This window comes from Columba livia, chromosome 8 (genome assembly GCF_036013475.1).
Source record: "Columba livia isolate bColLiv1 breed racing homer chromosome 8, bColLiv1.pat.W.v2, whole genome shotgun sequence".
Lineage (NCBI taxonomy): Eukaryota > Metazoa > Chordata > Aves > Columbiformes > Columbidae > Columba > Columba livia.
Window position 1 is genome coordinate 1,092,359 of NC_088609.1, and position 18,124 is coordinate 1,110,482.

Below are 18,124 nucleotides of genomic sequence, written 5' to 3' on the forward strand. Positions count from 1 at the left end.
AGTATAGAATGGTTACAGGATCAAGCCTACTAGTCTACAACACTTTATCTCGGTTCCCAGTTTGCTTAGTATCTGGTATTTTATGGCATCCGCTGCAACCCGAAAGCAGCACTGAGAGACAGAAAACTGGCAAGGCGCTTCTGTTATAAATTGGTGCTAAAACAAACCTAACTACCAAAAAGCAACACCTTTCATAGCCTCGTGTGGCCTCCTCGTCCCTCCTCTCTACCTTCTCTTCCCCACGTTGCAAGAAGTATAAAGAACCTTAAGCTTTCCTAAGAGTTAAAGAATAACTTATTAGTAGAGAAAAAAGCAAGACGTGCTCCTGGTTCAAATTCAGGACAATTGTATTCTGCATTGGTCTAGAGGTCTTACCTAACTAATGTAGTCTATACAAGAAGATATTTCTAGGGGCAAAATAATTGTCATTGTCACATACTCATCAAAAGTTGTTTCTTTTAAATATCGAATATTCTCCTCTCATTTATTCTGTTCTTTGTCAATAAATCAGGTAGGAGAGCTGCCCTGGGGACACTTTCCATGAAGCTGCTCTGTCTGTTCACTGGCAGCTGTGCTTGCTCTGTGCGTTTCTGCATCTCTGCCATCTAGAAACATGCAGCAATCTTCTTTTTTTAGGGACTAAATGTTTCCAAGAATGGATATATTTCCATTTTAAGATAGATGTCGAAAAAGAGTGTTTGAGGTTTTAATAATTCATTATTTTCATGTAGTTTTTAGTTTTCAGTTGTAAAGCAGAAGTTTGTTGGCAGGTCGGGGAGTTTCCACAAATGCTTTTCGAGTGATCCGAGGTTGTCGTCTGTCTGACAGAGATATTTTGTTAGAGATATTCATCGTTTTGTGACGTTTGTGTTTTGTTTACACTGCCTCAGTAATTCACTTCTGGGACTGGAAGTTGCCGTAGAGGTTTAGGCGCGCTGCAGGATGCCAAAAAGCAGCAGATTCCGCTGTATTTGAAAGCTTTCGGGCCATCAGGAGATCAAAAGCTGCCAGAGTCAAACCTGAGATCTGCCATTATAAATAAAGCACTGACAATCCTTATTGTGCGAGGTCGTCCCAGGGGCGAAGGAGGCAAAGAGAACTGAATTGCCCTGCCTTTTGCAGAAGAAAAATCTGGATATTCAATGGTGTATTTCTTTAGAAAACCTATGTCGATATAATGCAGTGAAATCTGCCATCACACATTCTGGTGTGGAAAGAACAGGTTTAGCTCACTTAAATATCTACTAAGATTAAAATAAATCTTAAAAGCCAGTTGTGGTCAGCAATACCGAATTCTTGGGATAAGAGCTGCCCTGGTTTTGAACTATTATTTACGCTGCTAATCTTGTATTTATATACAGAAATCTACGAAATGCAAAGAAAATATTTTAAAGAATATTGAAAGAGATGTTTTAAACTTACTAGACCATTCCTCGGGTTACATTTCGCACAGATATACAGTATCATCAATTTTTACCAATTCCAATAGGCAACACGGGTCTTCCCAGCAAAAGTAACCACAGTAATTCAGCACAGTTACAGTGCTTATGTTGGAATAAGATGTTCTTCCTTTTCCCAGCTGCATTTTAGCAGAGTTTTTAAACAATAAAGATGATGTTAATGTGATTAAAACCCCGAAGCTGTTTACAGAACACTGCATATATGTTTCTATCTGAATGTCTTTCCATTTTTCTGCTTGTTTGCTGTCGGTAAGGACATAACGCAAATCTACTATAGTTATCACATTAAAACTTTGCAATAAGATCACCCAAGCAAAGGTCTAGAACAACGTTATTTCAAAACGATCTATAAGAATTGTTCAATAAAGAAAATGTTCCTTATATGTATAATTCAGCTTTATCTTTATTGATTTGTTCATATTTTTAATAGCTTTTAGAATTGTCATTGTTCTAGTAAAATATCGCGTAATGTGGTTTACGGTTAGGGTAATAGAGTTACAAACTTGGACAAAATGTTCATCTACCCTGCAATTTTTCTTTTTTCCTATAGACATGCACTTTTCAGTCAATTACTTGAGGAAGAAAAGTCATAAAGTGTGAGCTGTGAGGAAAAAATGTGAGAAAAGGCATTGTTCTTTCTAAAGAGGGCACCGGCCGCCATAGCCTTTTGGAGATGGGCATTTTTTATCAGGGAAAAATCTTCCTGGCCATATTTTTAAGTCAGTGTTTCATAAAGGTTGCCATGGTCTAGACAAATAAGCTTACAATGCTATTAAAGTGCCTTCATACATAAAGAAAGCACAAGTGCTGCTTGATGTGACAGGATTATTTATCTACAGATATCGATTGGAGCTGGTGGTGCATGTTGTGCTGTATTTGTCACCTGAGGAGAGAGGCCCTGATTTTGGGGAGTGTTTGGTGGCAGAGTTTGCAGAGGGTGCTGTGGGAATGGCTCGGCCGCTGCGCTCACAGCCAGCCAGTGGATTGCTTTGATTTGTGCTGAGGAAATCCCCGGTGATCCAGAACCGGGGCCGTGCTGGGCCACGGGTTCCACGCTCTCGAGACCCGCCGTGTTCTTCTCTTGCAGCTGACACCCCACATTTGAATCAGCGCTTTATTGCTCGCAGTCACATTTACAGCCAAAGTCCTAATTCCCAGCATATCTACAATTCTTTTGCAATTCAGTGTGAAGTTTGTAGGGAGCTCAGGCGAGCGCTCTCCCATGCGACGGGTAATTGTGTTTTGTTGACAGACCACTGGCTCCATTTTCTGGGAAACTCCTTGTTATTTTTGAAGCTCATATTGGTACTTTTTATTTATTGGAAGACTGCTGCTCATGTCACTGCATACACTTCTTTTTGTTCTTATTTTCCTGCTTCCATTGTGGGCTCCTCTTTCCCCCATGATTGGCCACCAAAGTAGTTTTTGCAGACTTTGAGTTTGTGCTACGTGGTTTTGGCTGGCTGGGGGAGCAGTGCTCATGGTGGGAAATCCATTCTCATCAAGGCATCAAAGGATGGCTTGTCGCATGCACTGCAGTTAGATAAAACGTGTAAACTGCATTGGTGTTTTGGAAAGTTATGCTTGGGGTCTACATGATGCTCTGGACAACTAGAGATGATCAGCTGTGATTAATTCATAAGGGAACTGAGAAAAGTTTTGTATCTTTGGTTGAAATTGTTTTGCTAATAGTTTGTATCTTCTGCTGTTACCATTTCCAGAATGTAGGAAATCTGAAAGGGATCATATTTACATGTTGTTTCCAGAAAAACCTCTGGAGTCTTTTCCAACAGGAAAAAATGGAACACCACGAAGTGTGAAAGATCTTTTGCAGAATTATGGTTAATATTGTGACGTATTAAAGTACTGTGTTATGAAGCAATGTTATCAATTTGCACATCTCCCCAGAAGGGTTTTCAGCACCGTTGAGTACTCCATCAAGCAGCACATCGAAGAGCGCAGGATTTACCTGTGAAGTTGCACAGAACACGGGCAGAAGCCTCATAGCCCTACTCCGCTTTATTGTTATTTTGCAGAAGAATAAGCAACCATTTAGAGATTGTGTTTTCTCTACCAAGAGGGCACTTGGAAGCAGATTTCTAGACTGGCATTTGGAAGTGAACGGAAGTAAAATCAAATCTGTAACATATTGAAAGGGGCTTCGGTCATATATTATATGATTTCTTTAGAGAAGATGTTCAGCGCTCTACCATATTTATATCTTTTTGGAGACTCATTTTTGGTGGAAAATTACCAGAATTTGTTCTGAGACTTGCTCAGTATCTGAGCAATGTTTCTTATGACTTACTAATATAATAGTTTGAGCACAGTACCATGTACTCAGTACTTCAAAGCCAATAAAGATGAGCGATCCATTTTCAAATTCCTTTTATTCATACAGCATTTCAAATTGATTTACATAAACTAACAAAACAATATTACACTTAAAGTTGATCTGTAACAGTAATAAAAGTGTTCCTGCATCCCAAAGCTGCAGAAATGTCACTTCCAATCTACAGCCATCAGTTGCTAAGGATAGATTGTGCCTATGGGATTTTGGGAAACCCAGCATCTTTTCCCCATACTGCTGGGCTGACTTAAACCCTGAATCAGAAATCCTCCCTTATTCAGGACGAAAGTGTGAACGTTTGCTTAACTTTAAGTCTCTAGGAACACTTAAAAGTGAGGCTAAATATTTATATGTTTGGAACCTTTTATGGATACAAAAGTTTTCTTATCCACGTTTAAAGCTCAATCAGGACAAGGTGTAAATTTTACCTTTGGCATTTGAAAACAAAAGGACCTGACTGGCTGGACTGCTGTTAGTCTGCATTTCCCAGTAATGATGCATCTCATATATATATATATATATATATATATATATATATATATTTAAAGTTGTTTGTTTTGTTTGATTTTGTTTTCTTTCCCCTGCAGCTGGGGATAGTGCTGGGGAGCTGTGACACTTGTGCTACACAAATGCAGCACAGGGCACGTTGCTTTCAGACCCTTAACTTTGATTTTGAAATCCCCCCAGTTCTTTTGTTGGGCTGTTCAGCCCATGGCACCGCCCTGACGTGTTTATGCGCACACTGATAATCACCTTTGCAAACAGACACATCATCCTATGAATCTTCGATTCAGCATTTCAGCTTCAGAATGGGACTTCCAAAGCCGTGAGGACAATTCATACATCCCTGTGCTATTATAGTTGGTTGAGGCCGTTCTGAGATCTTATTCTAAGTGTCAAATAGACAGGTAGAGAAAAACAGCAGGAACTAAATCCGATTTCCTTCTACTTACCCCTGGGTTTTCTTTCGAAGCACAAAACTTTGAATAGTTGAGTAGTACCTGAGCTGGACACTTGGAGTAGGATTTAAGGCAGTGAAAACTGAAATACAAGAAATAGTGCTGAAGTACTGTAGAAATCATAAGCAGTTTTGTCAAATCAATACCACAGGCTACTGGTTGTCAACATTAAGATTCCAATGTACACTAACATATTGATCACAATTTCTTGTAGAAATTGGTGGGTTGTGTGGATGTTGCAGCATTGCAGAAGGATACAGCTACAAGGAGCAGGAAAGAAGTATTTCAACTCTGCAGCAGAAATAGAAGGGATTATTAATTTTGCAAAAGAAAACAAGAGGGTACATGCCACAACAATGTCCCTGAGCTTCAGGAAATTGATAACACATAGTCTATATTTTTCCACAAAAGCCTTTTTTAGGGTGTTTTTTTTCATCAACACTGCAGTTACTCTGGTAAGGATCCAATTCCACTTCTGTCTAAATATAAGGGAACTATACAATATGGAGAAACCTTTATCCCATTGCTATTCAGAACCATGCATAGAAGAACATAGAAAGTTCAAAGGTTTCATTGTAATAGCAACCAAAATGATTGAATTAAAAAGAAGAGAAACCCAAGGACCTCCATGAATAACCTGGACACAAAGCCCATCTGTGCTCGCTTACTGGAGAAGTAAATAGCGAGGTTTTATACATTTGCTGTGATCCCAGTGATGCAAGCAAGGCCGCTGGCAGCAAGAGCTGGTGCTCGTGCACATCAAAATGTCTTTGTTTTTGCAACCCAGCGGAGAACACTGAGGCAAATATATCGGTGCTGGTTTTGAGCTCTCCCATGTATCCTGTCTGTCTTTCCATGTGTTATCATCTCCTCCTTTTCCCCTACAGGTATTTCCCACAAGCTCCAAACAAACAATAACTTTAAACTGCGAAATATGCCAGCTGCAAAAAATCCAAAGTAAACAACTGCTGGAAAAGCTTCATCCAAATCTCTGTTAAACAGAGCTTGCTTTATGTGCCTTTTACTTCTCACAAGGATCTACACTTGAAAAGGCTTTTTCATTCTCATCTTCCAGCCCGGGTATCAGATGGATCGCTGCCTTTGTGTTTGCATGCTATTTAAATTGCAATTATTACCTTGTGTGTTTCCGAGGGTTGCGCAGCCTCCTGATGCACACAACTACACCGCCGCTCTCTCGTTGTTGGGGCCGCTCTCACCTGCTGTCTCGCAGCATTTCTGCTTGGAGCTTGGGGAACGTACAGCACTGTGCTGTGCATCGCCCTGGTGTGCTGTGCATGGCTCTGGTGTGCTGTGCATGGCTCTGGTGTGCTGTGCATGGCTCCGGTGTGCTGTGCATGGCTCTGGTGTGCTGTGCATGGCTCTGGTGTGCTGTGCATGGCTCCGGTGTGCTGTGCATGGCTCTGGTGTGCTGTGCATGGCTCTGGTGTGCTGTGCATGGCTCTGGTGTGCTGTGCATGGCTCTGGTGTGCTGTGCATGGCTCCGGTGTGCTGTGCATGGCTCCGGTGTGCTGTGCATGGCTCTGGTGTGCTGTGCATGGCTCCGGTGTGCTGTGCATGGCTCTGGTGTGTTGTGCATGGCTCTGGTGTGCTGTGCATGGCTCTGGTGTGCTGTGCATGGCTCCGGTGTGCTGTGCATCGCTCTGGTGTGCTGTGCATCTCTCTGGTGTGCTGTGCATGGCTCTGGTGTGCTGTGCATGGCTCCGGTGTGCTGTGCATGGCTCCGGTGTGCTGTGCATCGCTTTGGATGCGTTGTGCATCGCTCTGGTGTGCTGTGCATCGCTCTGGTGTGCTGTGCATCTCTCTGGTGTGCTGTGCATGGCTCTGGTGTGCTGTGCATGGCTCCGGTGTGCTGTGCATGGCTCCGGTGTGCTGTGCATCGCTTTGGATGTGTTGTGCATCGCTCCGGTGTGCTGTGCATGGCTCCGGTGTGCTGTGCATGGCTCCGGTGTGCTGTGCATCGCTTTGGATGCGTTGTGCATCGCTCTGGTGTGCTGTGCATCTCTCTGGTGTGCTGTGCATGGCTCTGGTGTGCTGTGCATGGCTCCGGTGTGCTGTGCATGGCTCCGGTGTGCTGTGCATCGCTTTGGATGTGTTGTGCATCGCTCCGGTGTGCTGTGCATGGCTCCGGTGTGCTGTGCATGGCTCTGGTGTGCTCTGCATGGCTCTGGTGTGCTCTGCATGGCTCTGGTGTGCTGTGCATGGCTCTGGTGTGCTGTGCATGGCTCTGGTGTGCTGTGCATGGCTCCGGTGTGCTGTGCATGGCTCTGGTGTGCTGTGCATGGCTCCGGTGTGCTGTGCATGGCTCTGGTGTGCTGTGCATGGCTCTGGTGTGCTGTGCATGGCTCTGGTGTGCTGTGCATCGCTTTGGATGTGCTGTGCATCGCTCTGGTGTGCTGTGCATGGCTCCGGTGTGCTGTGCATGGCTCCGGTGTGCTGTGCATGGCTCTGGTGTGCTGTGCATCGCTCCGGTGTGCTGTGCATGGCTCCGGTGTGCTGTGCATGGCTCTGGTGTGCTCTGCATGGCTCTGGTGTGCTCTGCATGGCTCTGGTGTGCTGTGCATGGCTCCGGTGTGCTGTGCATGGCTCTGGTGTGCTGTGCATGGCTCTGGTGTGCTGTGCATGGCTCTGGTGTGCTGTGCATCGCTTTGGATGTGCTGTGCATCGCTCTGGTGTGCTGTGCATGGCTCCGGTGTGCTGTGCATGGCTCCGGTGTGCTGTGCATGGCTCTGGTGTGCTGTGCATGGCTCTGGTGTGCTGTGCATGGCTCCGGTGTGCTGTGCATGGCTCTGGTGTGCTGTGCATGGCTCTGGTGTGCTGTGCATGGCTCCGGTGTGCTGTGCATGGCTCTGGTGTGCTGTGCATGGCTCCGGTGTGCTGTGCATGGCTCTGGTGTGCTGTGCATGGCTCCGGTGTGCTGTGCATGGCTCCGGTGTGCTGTGCATGGCTCCGGTGTGCTGTGCATGGCTCCGGTGTGCTGTGCATGGCTCTGGTGTGCTGTGCATGGCTCCGGTGTGCTGTGCATGGCTCCGGTGTGCTGTGCATCGCTTTGGATGCGTTGTGCATCGCTCTGGTGTGCTGTGCATCGCTCTGGTGTGCTGTGCATCTCTCTGGTGTGCTGTGCATCGCTCCGGTGTGCTGTGCTTCGCTTTGGATGTGTTGTGCATCGCTCTGGTGTGCTGTGCATCGCTCTGGTGTGCTGTGCATGGCTCCGGTGTGCTGTGCATGGCTCTGGTGTGCTGTGCATGGCTCTGGTGTGCTGTGCATGGCTCCGGTGTGCTGTGCATGGCTCTGGTGTGCTGTGCATGGCTCTGGTGTGCTGTGCATGGCTCCGGTGTGCTGTGCATGGCTCTGGTGTGCTGTGCATGGCTCCGGTGTGCTGTGCATGGCTCTGGTGTGCTGTGCATGGCTCCGGTGTGCTGTGCATGGCTCCGGTGTGCTGTGCATGGCTCTGGTGTGCTGTGCATGGCTCTGGTGTGCTGTGCATGGCTCTGGTGTGCTGTGCATGGCTCCGGTGTGCTGTGCATGGCTTTGGTGTGCTGTGCATCGCTTTGGATGCGTTGTGCATCGCTCTGGTGTGCTGTGCATCGCTCTGGTGTGCTGTGCATCTCTCTGGTGTGCTGTGCATCGCTCCGGTGTGCTGTGCTTCGCTTTGGATGCGTTGTGCATCGCTCTGGTGTGCTGTGCATGGCTCTGGTGTGCTGTGCATGGCTCCGGTGTGCTGTGCATGGCTCTGGTGTGCTGTGCATGGCTCCGGTGTGCTGTGCATCGCTCCGGTGTGCTGTGCATGGCTCTGGTGTGCTGTGCATGGCTCTGGTGTGCTGTACATGGCTTTGGTGTGCTGTGCATCGCTCCGGTGTGTTGTGCATCGCTCTGGTGTGCTGTGCATGGCTCTGGTGTGTTGTGCATCGCTCTGGTGTGCTGTGCATGGCTCTGGTGTGCTGTGCATGGCTCTGGTGTGCTGTGCATCGCTCTGGTGTGCTGTGCATCGCTCTGGTGTCCCGTGCTGCGCTTCATGGAGGGCTGAGAGAAGTAGACTTCATAGAGAAGAAAGAATGGGCGAGCAGAACACGCCCGCGTGAACTCAGCACTCGCCAGTTCATTCTCTTCAGCGCACACCTTATGCCAGTGCTCATAAACATCAGCTTGCTTTTATTTTGCAGTGGTTCCTTATAACCATGATGTGGTGACTTTTCCTGGCCCTCTTCCCTTTCTCCAGATTGATCTCATGGTTTTGAGGCCTCCTGTGGGCCCTGCATTGTGAACAGGTTTTCGTCCAGAAAACATGTAGATAGCATTGTCTTTTTGAATGATCAAGAATGTGTAATTATTATTACTAGTTTAGATCCCATCACATTTTTGCAGCATTTCTTCTCAGTGGCTAAATGATTTCTATTAGGAAAAAGAAAACGTAAGACTTTTCAGGTGGTTCTTCTGGAGGGTGTAAGATATCAGCAAATCTTGCTGACATGTTGCAGCACCGCCAGCTGTTACTGTCCACCTGCAGCTGTAATATTGACTGAAAAGAATACAGAACCTAAACACGGATAGCTTCTGTCATTAGGTAGAAGGAGTTTAATACATGATTCTACTTCAAATATCGTCTGGCAATAGCTGTTAAATGGCATGGAATACTTTAGGAAATACTTTAACTGGTTGAGAAAGTCTCAGTGAAAGACCATGTACCGTTTCTTTGTTTTATATTTCAACTGGTCCCTGAGTTAGTACCCATCGATATGGAGAAAGTCAATGACAAGACCAGGAGTGCTCAGACATCCCATGAAATACCAGATAAAAAGTTGCTCACGTGTTCCTGTAGCTCTGCAATTTCCTAGCAATGTAACTGGAAGTGGCTTTTTTGGCCAAAGACTGTGTATATATGAAAAAATAGAAAATAGAAGTACCTTTTTTCCCCAGAGCTGTTTAAATAAAGATGCTTTATTTTTTTCTTTATTTTTTTACAAATATTTTGACCTTTTGCTACAAAGAATGGAAAAAGTTTGGCAAGAAGCTTTCAGCTTCAAACCTGTTCAATACCTCTGTAGTCTGGTTACATGCCCTGTCAGGACCCTTACTCTTTTCTTATTGATGAACCCACACAACACCACATAAGTCTTGTGACACATTTGCAAGTCTATTGGAGGTTTTGCCCCGGGGGAGCAAGGAACGTGAGTCGGTCTAATTGCTTCGGTGCTGCCTTTCTAAATGGAGATTTTTGAGTTTTCAGTTGAAAGTTTCAGATTATTGATGTTCAGATAAAAAGTGAAAACTTCAAGAGCAAGTTGCCATCTGTTGGCAGGGGGAGGTGTTCGGTAACAAATTTGCCCTTTTTCCAAGAAAGGCTGAATGGGAAAAGCTGGAGTGACTCTCGCCCTCCCCGTGTTTGAATCCAGCAGATGATGCACAGGAGCCAGATGAGCGGTCAGTCTGCAGTGTGACACTGAACAGGGAACGCCGGTTGCTCTGGAAATCCTTTGGAAAGCTTTCTGTGGAAGGATGTCCTTCTGCACAGGAACCCCTGTCCTCCATCTAACCGCGAGTACACCGCTGTTGATGGCGAGATGCTACGTGGGAAGCACCACTTACCCCAGAGTTCCATCTCCTGTGGGGCTGTGCTTACAGCTGTGAGTTTGGGTGCAAAGAACGAACTGCTAGAAAGGACAGATAAGCAGGGCAGATGGCAAAATTGCTAACTATTTATAAAAATAGTTTTTGTCATTAAGATAAAGTTACATTCCCTTAACTGAAAAACACTAATGCAGCTTATAGGTGCTGGGCTGGCATGAACCCCAGAATATCTCAAAACCACAGACAAATACCATGATAAATTCTAAGCTCATTTTATAGTTAGCATAACAGCACATCAGAGGTCTTACTGCATTAAAATCCTTTGAGTGTTACTTTAATGATGCTCTTCATAACATCTCAGACTTTGGCATGTCTCTTTTTTAAGTAACTAAATGAAGAGCTCTACCAAGGGGAAAAACCCCTCCTATAATTCACAGTCTGTGGGCCGTTTTCAGCATCGCTTTCCTGAGACTCCCGTACTTTGTAAGGAGCTGACCGTTTCCAGTGAACAAGACACGGGTGCGAGTCTGGCAGAGCTCGGGCTGCTCCAGCACCCTCCCTCAGCACACATCCGTGTGCCCCTCCCGAGCGTCGGCAGGTTCGAAAACTGAAGAGAAAAGGCTAAATGCTATCAATATTAAAAACCTTTTCATTTGAAAGGACATATGTTCCTACAAAGGGAAAAAAAATAGAAAGTGTGTTATTTTAAAATGTTAGCAGTAATGAATGATTTAAATTTTAAAAGGTCAGAAAAATGAGATTTGTAAGTTTGGATTTTGCACAGCACTGCCTGTTACATTATTTGTTTTCCTGGGCGTTGATGGCACTCGCAGGTGACACATTTTTCCTCTCCATTCTGAAGTCCCTCCAGTGTAATTTGGTTTTGTTTCGCTTTGTTTGAGGTGCTTTGTTAGGAAGGACCCCAGAAACCTTGTGACATAAACACCTCCAAGCAGCACCTTTGGCGAGAAGGCAGCAATTCCTTGCTGCCGGTTTCTCACATTCAGAAGCGGTGACTCAAAACCTCACAACTTGTGGGTTGGCTTGGTTCTTTTCTTTTTTAATGGAATGCAGTTCCAAAGTAGATCATCCCTTTGATGACTTAAATTTTATACAAGAAATAGAAAGGATTTTTAAAAGAGAAGGAAGAAAGGAAGGAAAGGATGACCAAGATTCTTGCCAGAGGCCGGAACCCAGCTCGCAAAGAGCTTCGAGAGTTCCCAAAACATGGCACTGTCTAGAGAATGAGCAGGAGAGAAGATGAAGGCACCAAGCAGCGAAGGGCCCCGTGCCACCCGGGACCTTTGGATCATTAATGCTCATTCAGAGCTTGAGAGCTCAGACTTAATTTCAGGTGAAAGGTCTTAATATTACTACTTGGTGCCCACTTCTCTTATTGTGGCTGGTTAAATTATGAAATTTTTCCTGCTCAATTTCAAACAATCAGTCCCCAGGTACTTTGGCAGCTCCTAGTGAAGTTTGTGTTGTACTTGTAGCACGGAACACCGTCAACTGAATTGACATTATTATACTATTATTACTATTAAATATATTATAGAATTGTTAATATTTCACATGTATGTTACGTCAATACTAAGAAAGCCTGACATTTCCTACTGCAAGGCCTGTTTTCAGTTAGTTATAGCTTCTCATGCTTTCGATGATTCGACACTCAATTTTGTGTGCCAGGTGTCAGCCTCGGGCGGACTTTTGTGGGCTTTGGTAAGGTCAGCCAAACCGGCTCAGCTCTTCCTGAGAGTCACCTGGGGAAAAGTATGCAAAAGAAACCTGGCAGTGTTTCTGAAGGGACATAGCATGTCCTTATCCTGGGAGAAAACACTAACCTTTGGCAAACGTGTGGCTTTTCTTTATCTGCTTCAGTTGGTGGGTTTGGATGGAAAACGTGCCAGAATGTGGGTGAACAATGAATGTGTAAGAGAGCACGGTTCATCCAGTGCTCACACAGACCTCTTGGAACATGGTGTCCGATGTGACCGTCCATGCTCGAGTCCAAACCCGCCCTGTTGTGTGCTTGCCCCAAACACTCGCAGCTCCTTCCAGCCGCAGTCAGGAACCTGCACGCTTCTGGGAATGAGTTAAATTGTGTGACACGTTCCAGCCGCCTTCTCCCCCTGCGTTCAAGGCTCATCTTTATCTTGCTCACGCTAAAAACACCGCGCATCCCTTAACTTCTGATTATGTTATTAATTCCTGAAATAAGTTTGCAAAGGGCTATTGGGAAAAGCAGATTTAATCACTAAATTTTAAGGCGGGACAAAGGCTTTCCTCAGTTTTCTGTCCGAATTTAAGCAGCAAGGCAGACTTTCTGCACACACAGTATGGAAAGCGGACACCTTCCTTCCTGTCCCAGTGGCCATAATGTACCTGCTGTGTGTTGTGTTCTCCAGCATCTGTCTCACATCTGTCTGCACACAGCACCTGCAGTGCTGCACGTGTCTTCCCCACACTCCAGAGCCACACAGCGTCCTGGTGCAGGCCCAGGTAGGACAGGTTTACCTGGTGCTGTCCCGAGGCGTTTCTGCCCCAGACCAATTCTACCTACCCAGAAGTTGCAGATCGCTCTGTCAGATAATGCAGCAGATTGAAAATGTGTCATGACTGAAGTGAAATCACACAATTACAATTTGAGGTACGGTATCACTTTGAATATTGCTTCTTTTAGTGATATTCATACCCTGCAAAATGAACAGAAGTATTGTTATTGTAAAGATTTCTGCCATTTTTCTCTGGATTGATGCTCTGGAGACCAGAGCAATTTCTAGGGATTTCATGAGCACTTTTCATCTTAGTTTATTTCCTTGAGACTTCTTTTTTAAAAAAAAAATAAAAAATGCTAGTTTGTTTTCATTTTTCAGTATCTAAATTATATTGCTTATTAAATGCCACCCATTGTTCATCTCTATAATTCATAAAAACATACGGAGTAGTGACAACTTTCTCATGAAAGAGTGTTTTAATATGCATAGCGTCTATCTAGTCCTGTCGCGCTTTGCAGTGTGTAACTGCGGTGGTAAGGAATGTCAGCACAGACAGAAATTAGACTAAAAATTAGATTTGTTCAGCAAACGTTTGATTGCTGTATCACAACCTTTTTATTACAGCGTTCAGTCTGAAGATGTTTGCATACCTTATTGAGCAAGCTGCGTATTTTTCGGGCTAAGGTGTGTGTGGTGTAGTCATTACATTTTTGCACACTTCACTGGCTGAGCTGCATGGACGACTTGAACCGTCACCAGGAATACTCGACCGAGTTCAGCTGCTTATTTGAGTGCTTCGGTTTGTGTACTTTATTGCTTCAGCCGTGTATGTTGATCAAGTTCTGTTCTGTGCTGTTAAACTTTTGGTTCTGCCAATCCAACTATACACCAGGCTGGGAGAACGGCACGCACTGCTGAGTGCCGGCTCCACAGTGAACACGAGTGCTTGAAATGCTCTCATCTGCACTGTTTTGTTAAATGAGCTGCATAGTTTTGTTTTTATATACATTGCTTACCCAGTTGTGTACATTTGCCCAACTCATTATACAAAATAAGCTTGATTGGAATAAGAACATTCTCTACCAGCTGTCTGCTCTGAGTCAGTACGGAACAAAATTAGCAACTTTCCCTTTCCAACAGGGGCGTGATTGCATCCCGAGTTGAAGGCAATTGCTTTGGAGATCTTGTTTGTTTCCTTCGCTCCATGCAAACATCAAGATTAACAAATCAATTTCTCGCAACTTAATTTGTTTTCACAAATATGAACAGACTTAAGTAACAGAGGAAAATCTCAGCATTTTAATACAGGAAAATGCTTCCATGTGGAGTATGGAATATATGCACTTATATGTAGATCTAAATATAGTTATCTAATTTCGAGCCATACGTTGTAAGCATAAGAAGATGGAAATGGACTAGAGTCTTCCCAGGATGGATATTGGATCAGATAAGCATTATCCTAAACACTTAAAACTACAAATGGAACATTTTGTAAATTAAATGCATGCTTTCATCGGGAGTTATAAAAATAAATGAATCTCATGACCACTAGAAAATCTCAAATCCTGCAATAGACACAATATATGAAACCTCACGTAAAGGGATATGTAGTTTGCTCATTAATGTTGGTACAAAATTGAATTAACCTCTTTAAGAAAGTGTGTTTTCCTCAACTTGCTAGTTCTTTGAGTCACTTCCAGCAAAAGCTGCAGGTTATTCTTGGAATTTGTGTGACTGATTTGTGGAGTTTGCATAGGTAGCAGCTTGTGCTTCCATTTACAAAATCATCAGCACTGGCCTCACCTCAGGAAAACCTTCCTAATTTGTCTTGAGTGCAGAGATGCTTAATTAGGGCTACAGAGTTGAGCTGGTTTCCTACCAGCCCCACGTGTAAAAGCCAACGTGCCTGGCTCCTGTTGTCACTGTCCCACTGCTGGCTGCTTTTACCTGAGTGTTGTAGCTCAGTGTTGTCTGAGCAGACTGCCCGGATGATCCAGATTGGGGTTTGCAAAATTTTACATGTGAAAGCTTAATTGATCTTATTGCTTTAGTCAAAATTGTTTGATTTCCTACAGTGGCCGTTTAACTCCCAGCATTATATCAAAATTTGCTTAATCTTCATATTTCAGTTTTTCTGTGTGCACTAATGCTGGGTATCAAGAGTATGAGAAACCAGGTGTACTGGGTTTAACATCTGAAAAGTAAATGTACTGCAGGAGCTGAGCTGGATCCAAGCTCAGCTTTCCTAACAGAAACAGCAAGAGTAATTTTACACGAAACGACAGAGCAGACAGATGGTAAAGGAAGAAGGTTGTCTCTCTTTTATCTTTTCTTCCCCCAGCACGAATTTACTTCCAGCATCCATCCATTGCCAGTAAAGGTCTCGATTTTGCTCTTTCTTTGAACTTTTAAATATCAACTACAGTTTTCCCAAAGTTATTAATGTAAACCAAGATCCGAGTTGGACTCTTCTTCTTTGTCATATTCAAACCATTGATGGCTACGTGCACTTTCTACTGCGTAGGTATCCTGTACAGTTTTTGCAGTGGAAAATTCTTCCTCTTGCCAAGGGAATTGAAGAAAAATATCGCTTCCTTTGGGGAAAGAAAATGAGAAATCTTTAGGATTTTTCCAGTGCTGTGTGAGGCCTCAGCAGGTTGAAAGAAGCAGCTAGAACGTTGTAAGAGATGGAGCAGCTGGCAGGTTTTCAGGAGAACTGCCACCAGCCTCTCTGACACCCGCCGGGGCTTGTTCCTCTGTCCCAACCTCAGTGGCCTGTCTGTTTGGAGGGCTGGGATACCTGCTGAAAACTCAGCACGCTCACTTCAAAAGATGCATTCCATGGATATGACTGCAGCGTGAAGCAACGTGCAGTATTAAAATACTAAGAACAGACGGCGTATGCATTATTTGAGATCTATGGAGAGTAGCAATAATTCATAAGATACAGATTATTGCATGTATTTTCTTCGTATATTTTTATGCAGCTGGGATATGCAATACAGGTATAAACTCTTTCTATAGCTGACCTCTTTTCTTTGACTTTTTTTTTGTTTTCGCAGAGAGTAATTTTCAATGTTGTCAACTTCAGCAAAACAAAGAGCCTCTATAGAGATGGGATGGCTCCAATGGTGAAATCCACTAGCAGACCAAAGTGGTAAGTTATCCTTTCAAAGACTTGCTAAATGAGATAAATTGGCACTTTGTTGTAGCGAGGGCCTCATGCCTCATGGCTCCAGTGCAGCTTTAGGTGCAGAAGCAGTGTTGTGAGGAGCAGTTCTGTTCTGGAGCAGATGGACAGTATGAGCTCTGCGGTGTCTTCCAGCCTTGCTGTGATGGCGTGTTGTTGTGCCTTGTTTCCATTAGCACGGCTGATGTGATGTTCATTCAAGCAAACGGAACAATTCAGGGCTTGGGCCAAATTATTTTTCAGTGACATCCTCACCATCCAGCTGTTGGCACGGTCGCTGGCCCAGGTTTGGCCCGTGTCAGCTCGCAGCCTCCCAAACAAAGCCCGCGAACAATCTGGGAGCTGGGCTTGGCCTGGGCTGGTTTTGAGTGGCTGTTTGGGTTTGTTCTTCCCGTTTTGGGGTGATTGGAGTTTAGTCCAAGAATGTGAGCTCTGCTGTGCGAATTGACCTCGTCAACAAGCAGTGTCACGTGCGCTTTTTCTGAGACAGAAGGCAGCCAAGTAACCTGGTTGTAAGCTACATAATATATACAACACAGAAAGGCGTGTACATAGGAAACACATGAATTCCCATATAGATGGTACATTTTCTCAAAGCTAATGTAATGAAACGTCTACTATGAATAATAATATGTAAATCTAATGTGTCCTAATGCATGCAAGACTCCCGAGAATTATATCATCTGCTTTTAGCTGGGAGACTTGTTTGAATATGGATAGTGAGTTTAGACCACCAGTGTACAGTAATGTATTCTTGTAATCCTTTACAGCTGCTACTTTTTATTGGTTAATTAATAATACACATCGTCAATCTTCACATTATCTGAGTCTTTCCTAAATACTTCACCTGTCACAAAGTCTGGACCTACAAGAAGTTAACTTTTGATGGTCATAAGGTCATTGTCGTTGTATGGCTTCCCCTTCCTATGGCCAACAGAATGGTGGTTTGTTTCAGTCTGGATGGTGAGGTCACATAGACAGAAGAGCTGTCTCACAGTACACTTAGTAGATGGAGTCAATTCCAGCTCAATAGGAGCATGTAATAACATTGAAAATTAATTAAAAAGATCCATTGTGTTCAGTTGTTTTGCAGCACAACCTATGTTAATTGTGTTTACTATTTAAGTTCAGAAAAATCTTTTGGGGCATTTCAGGGCCATATTTATCAAACATACTTTAATCATCTTTCAAAGCCTTTTCTCACTGGGTTCTGGTATTTGCAGCTAAGTATATTGTGTGTTAAGCTTATCTATAAATCAGATATTGCTTTCATACAAATTTTATGCCTTGCTTTGGTTTCAAATTAAAGTGTAAATCTTACAAAACAATACAAAATGGGCTTTTTTTCTGGAACATATAGGCTCCTTCACTATTTTAAAAACAGATTTCTCTGCTATTTCCCCAGAGATCTATTTATTTTTGTGGTTTATATTTTAGGGGGTGTATTTTGCCCCCATGACAGTGCAGGATGAATAACACTGCCCGAAGCCAGGCACAGGCTGGGCAGCAGGTGCTGAGCAGTTTCCTCACACAGGGCAGCTCCCATATTTTCAGTGTGTTTCAGTAATTCCAGCTGCATTTCTTTTTTCTTTAAAAATATCATTATTCTGTTAGGGTATTTTTTTTTTTCTAATAGTCTGTGCATGAAGTCATTTCACTGTACTTCGGAGGTGCATATTAATTCATACTGTTATCAGGAACCTTAGTGATATTGGGACCTACTCAGTCTAATTTTCTGTCGTGGTGTTAAGAGGAGTTATGCATGTGTTTTCCAAGGGGGAAAACAAATGCGTTGTTTTTGGATGCTTTCTATCAGAACTGTCTTCCATTTGGATTATGCCTTCTGCAATTACCTCTGTATCAGTTTCTATGGCATTCTAGTGAGACCTGTAAACACAATTGTCTCTTTCTCAGTTTGCTGGAGTAGGATTTCCTAGTCCTTGCACTTGCTAGTGCAGCGCACAGGTAGTTGTGGTCCTTGAACACGAACAGGGCAGTATCCAGGTGCGCTGATTTGATCCTGGTCGATGCTTTGTGTGGATTGGCCCGGTAAGCAATACTGAACCATTCAGTGCTGCAAA

At 44.0% G+C, this 18,124-nt stretch overlaps 1 protein-coding gene across 12 annotated transcripts in view; it reads left to right on the top strand.

The window, feature by feature from the left end:
* Positions 1 to 18,124, top strand: part of LOC102088218 (BEN domain-containing protein 5) — an 889,197-nt gene that overhangs the window by 193,031 nt on the left and 678,042 nt on the right. For all 12 annotated transcript variants that reach the window (XM_065071427.1, XM_065071429.1, XM_065071428.1 and 9 more), the window contains exon 4: positions 15,916 to 16,010. In XM_065071427.1, the coding sequence (XP_064927499.1) occupies positions 15,916 to 16,010 (95 nt within the window). The remainder of the gene's footprint in view (positions 1 to 15,915; positions 16,011 to 18,124) is intronic.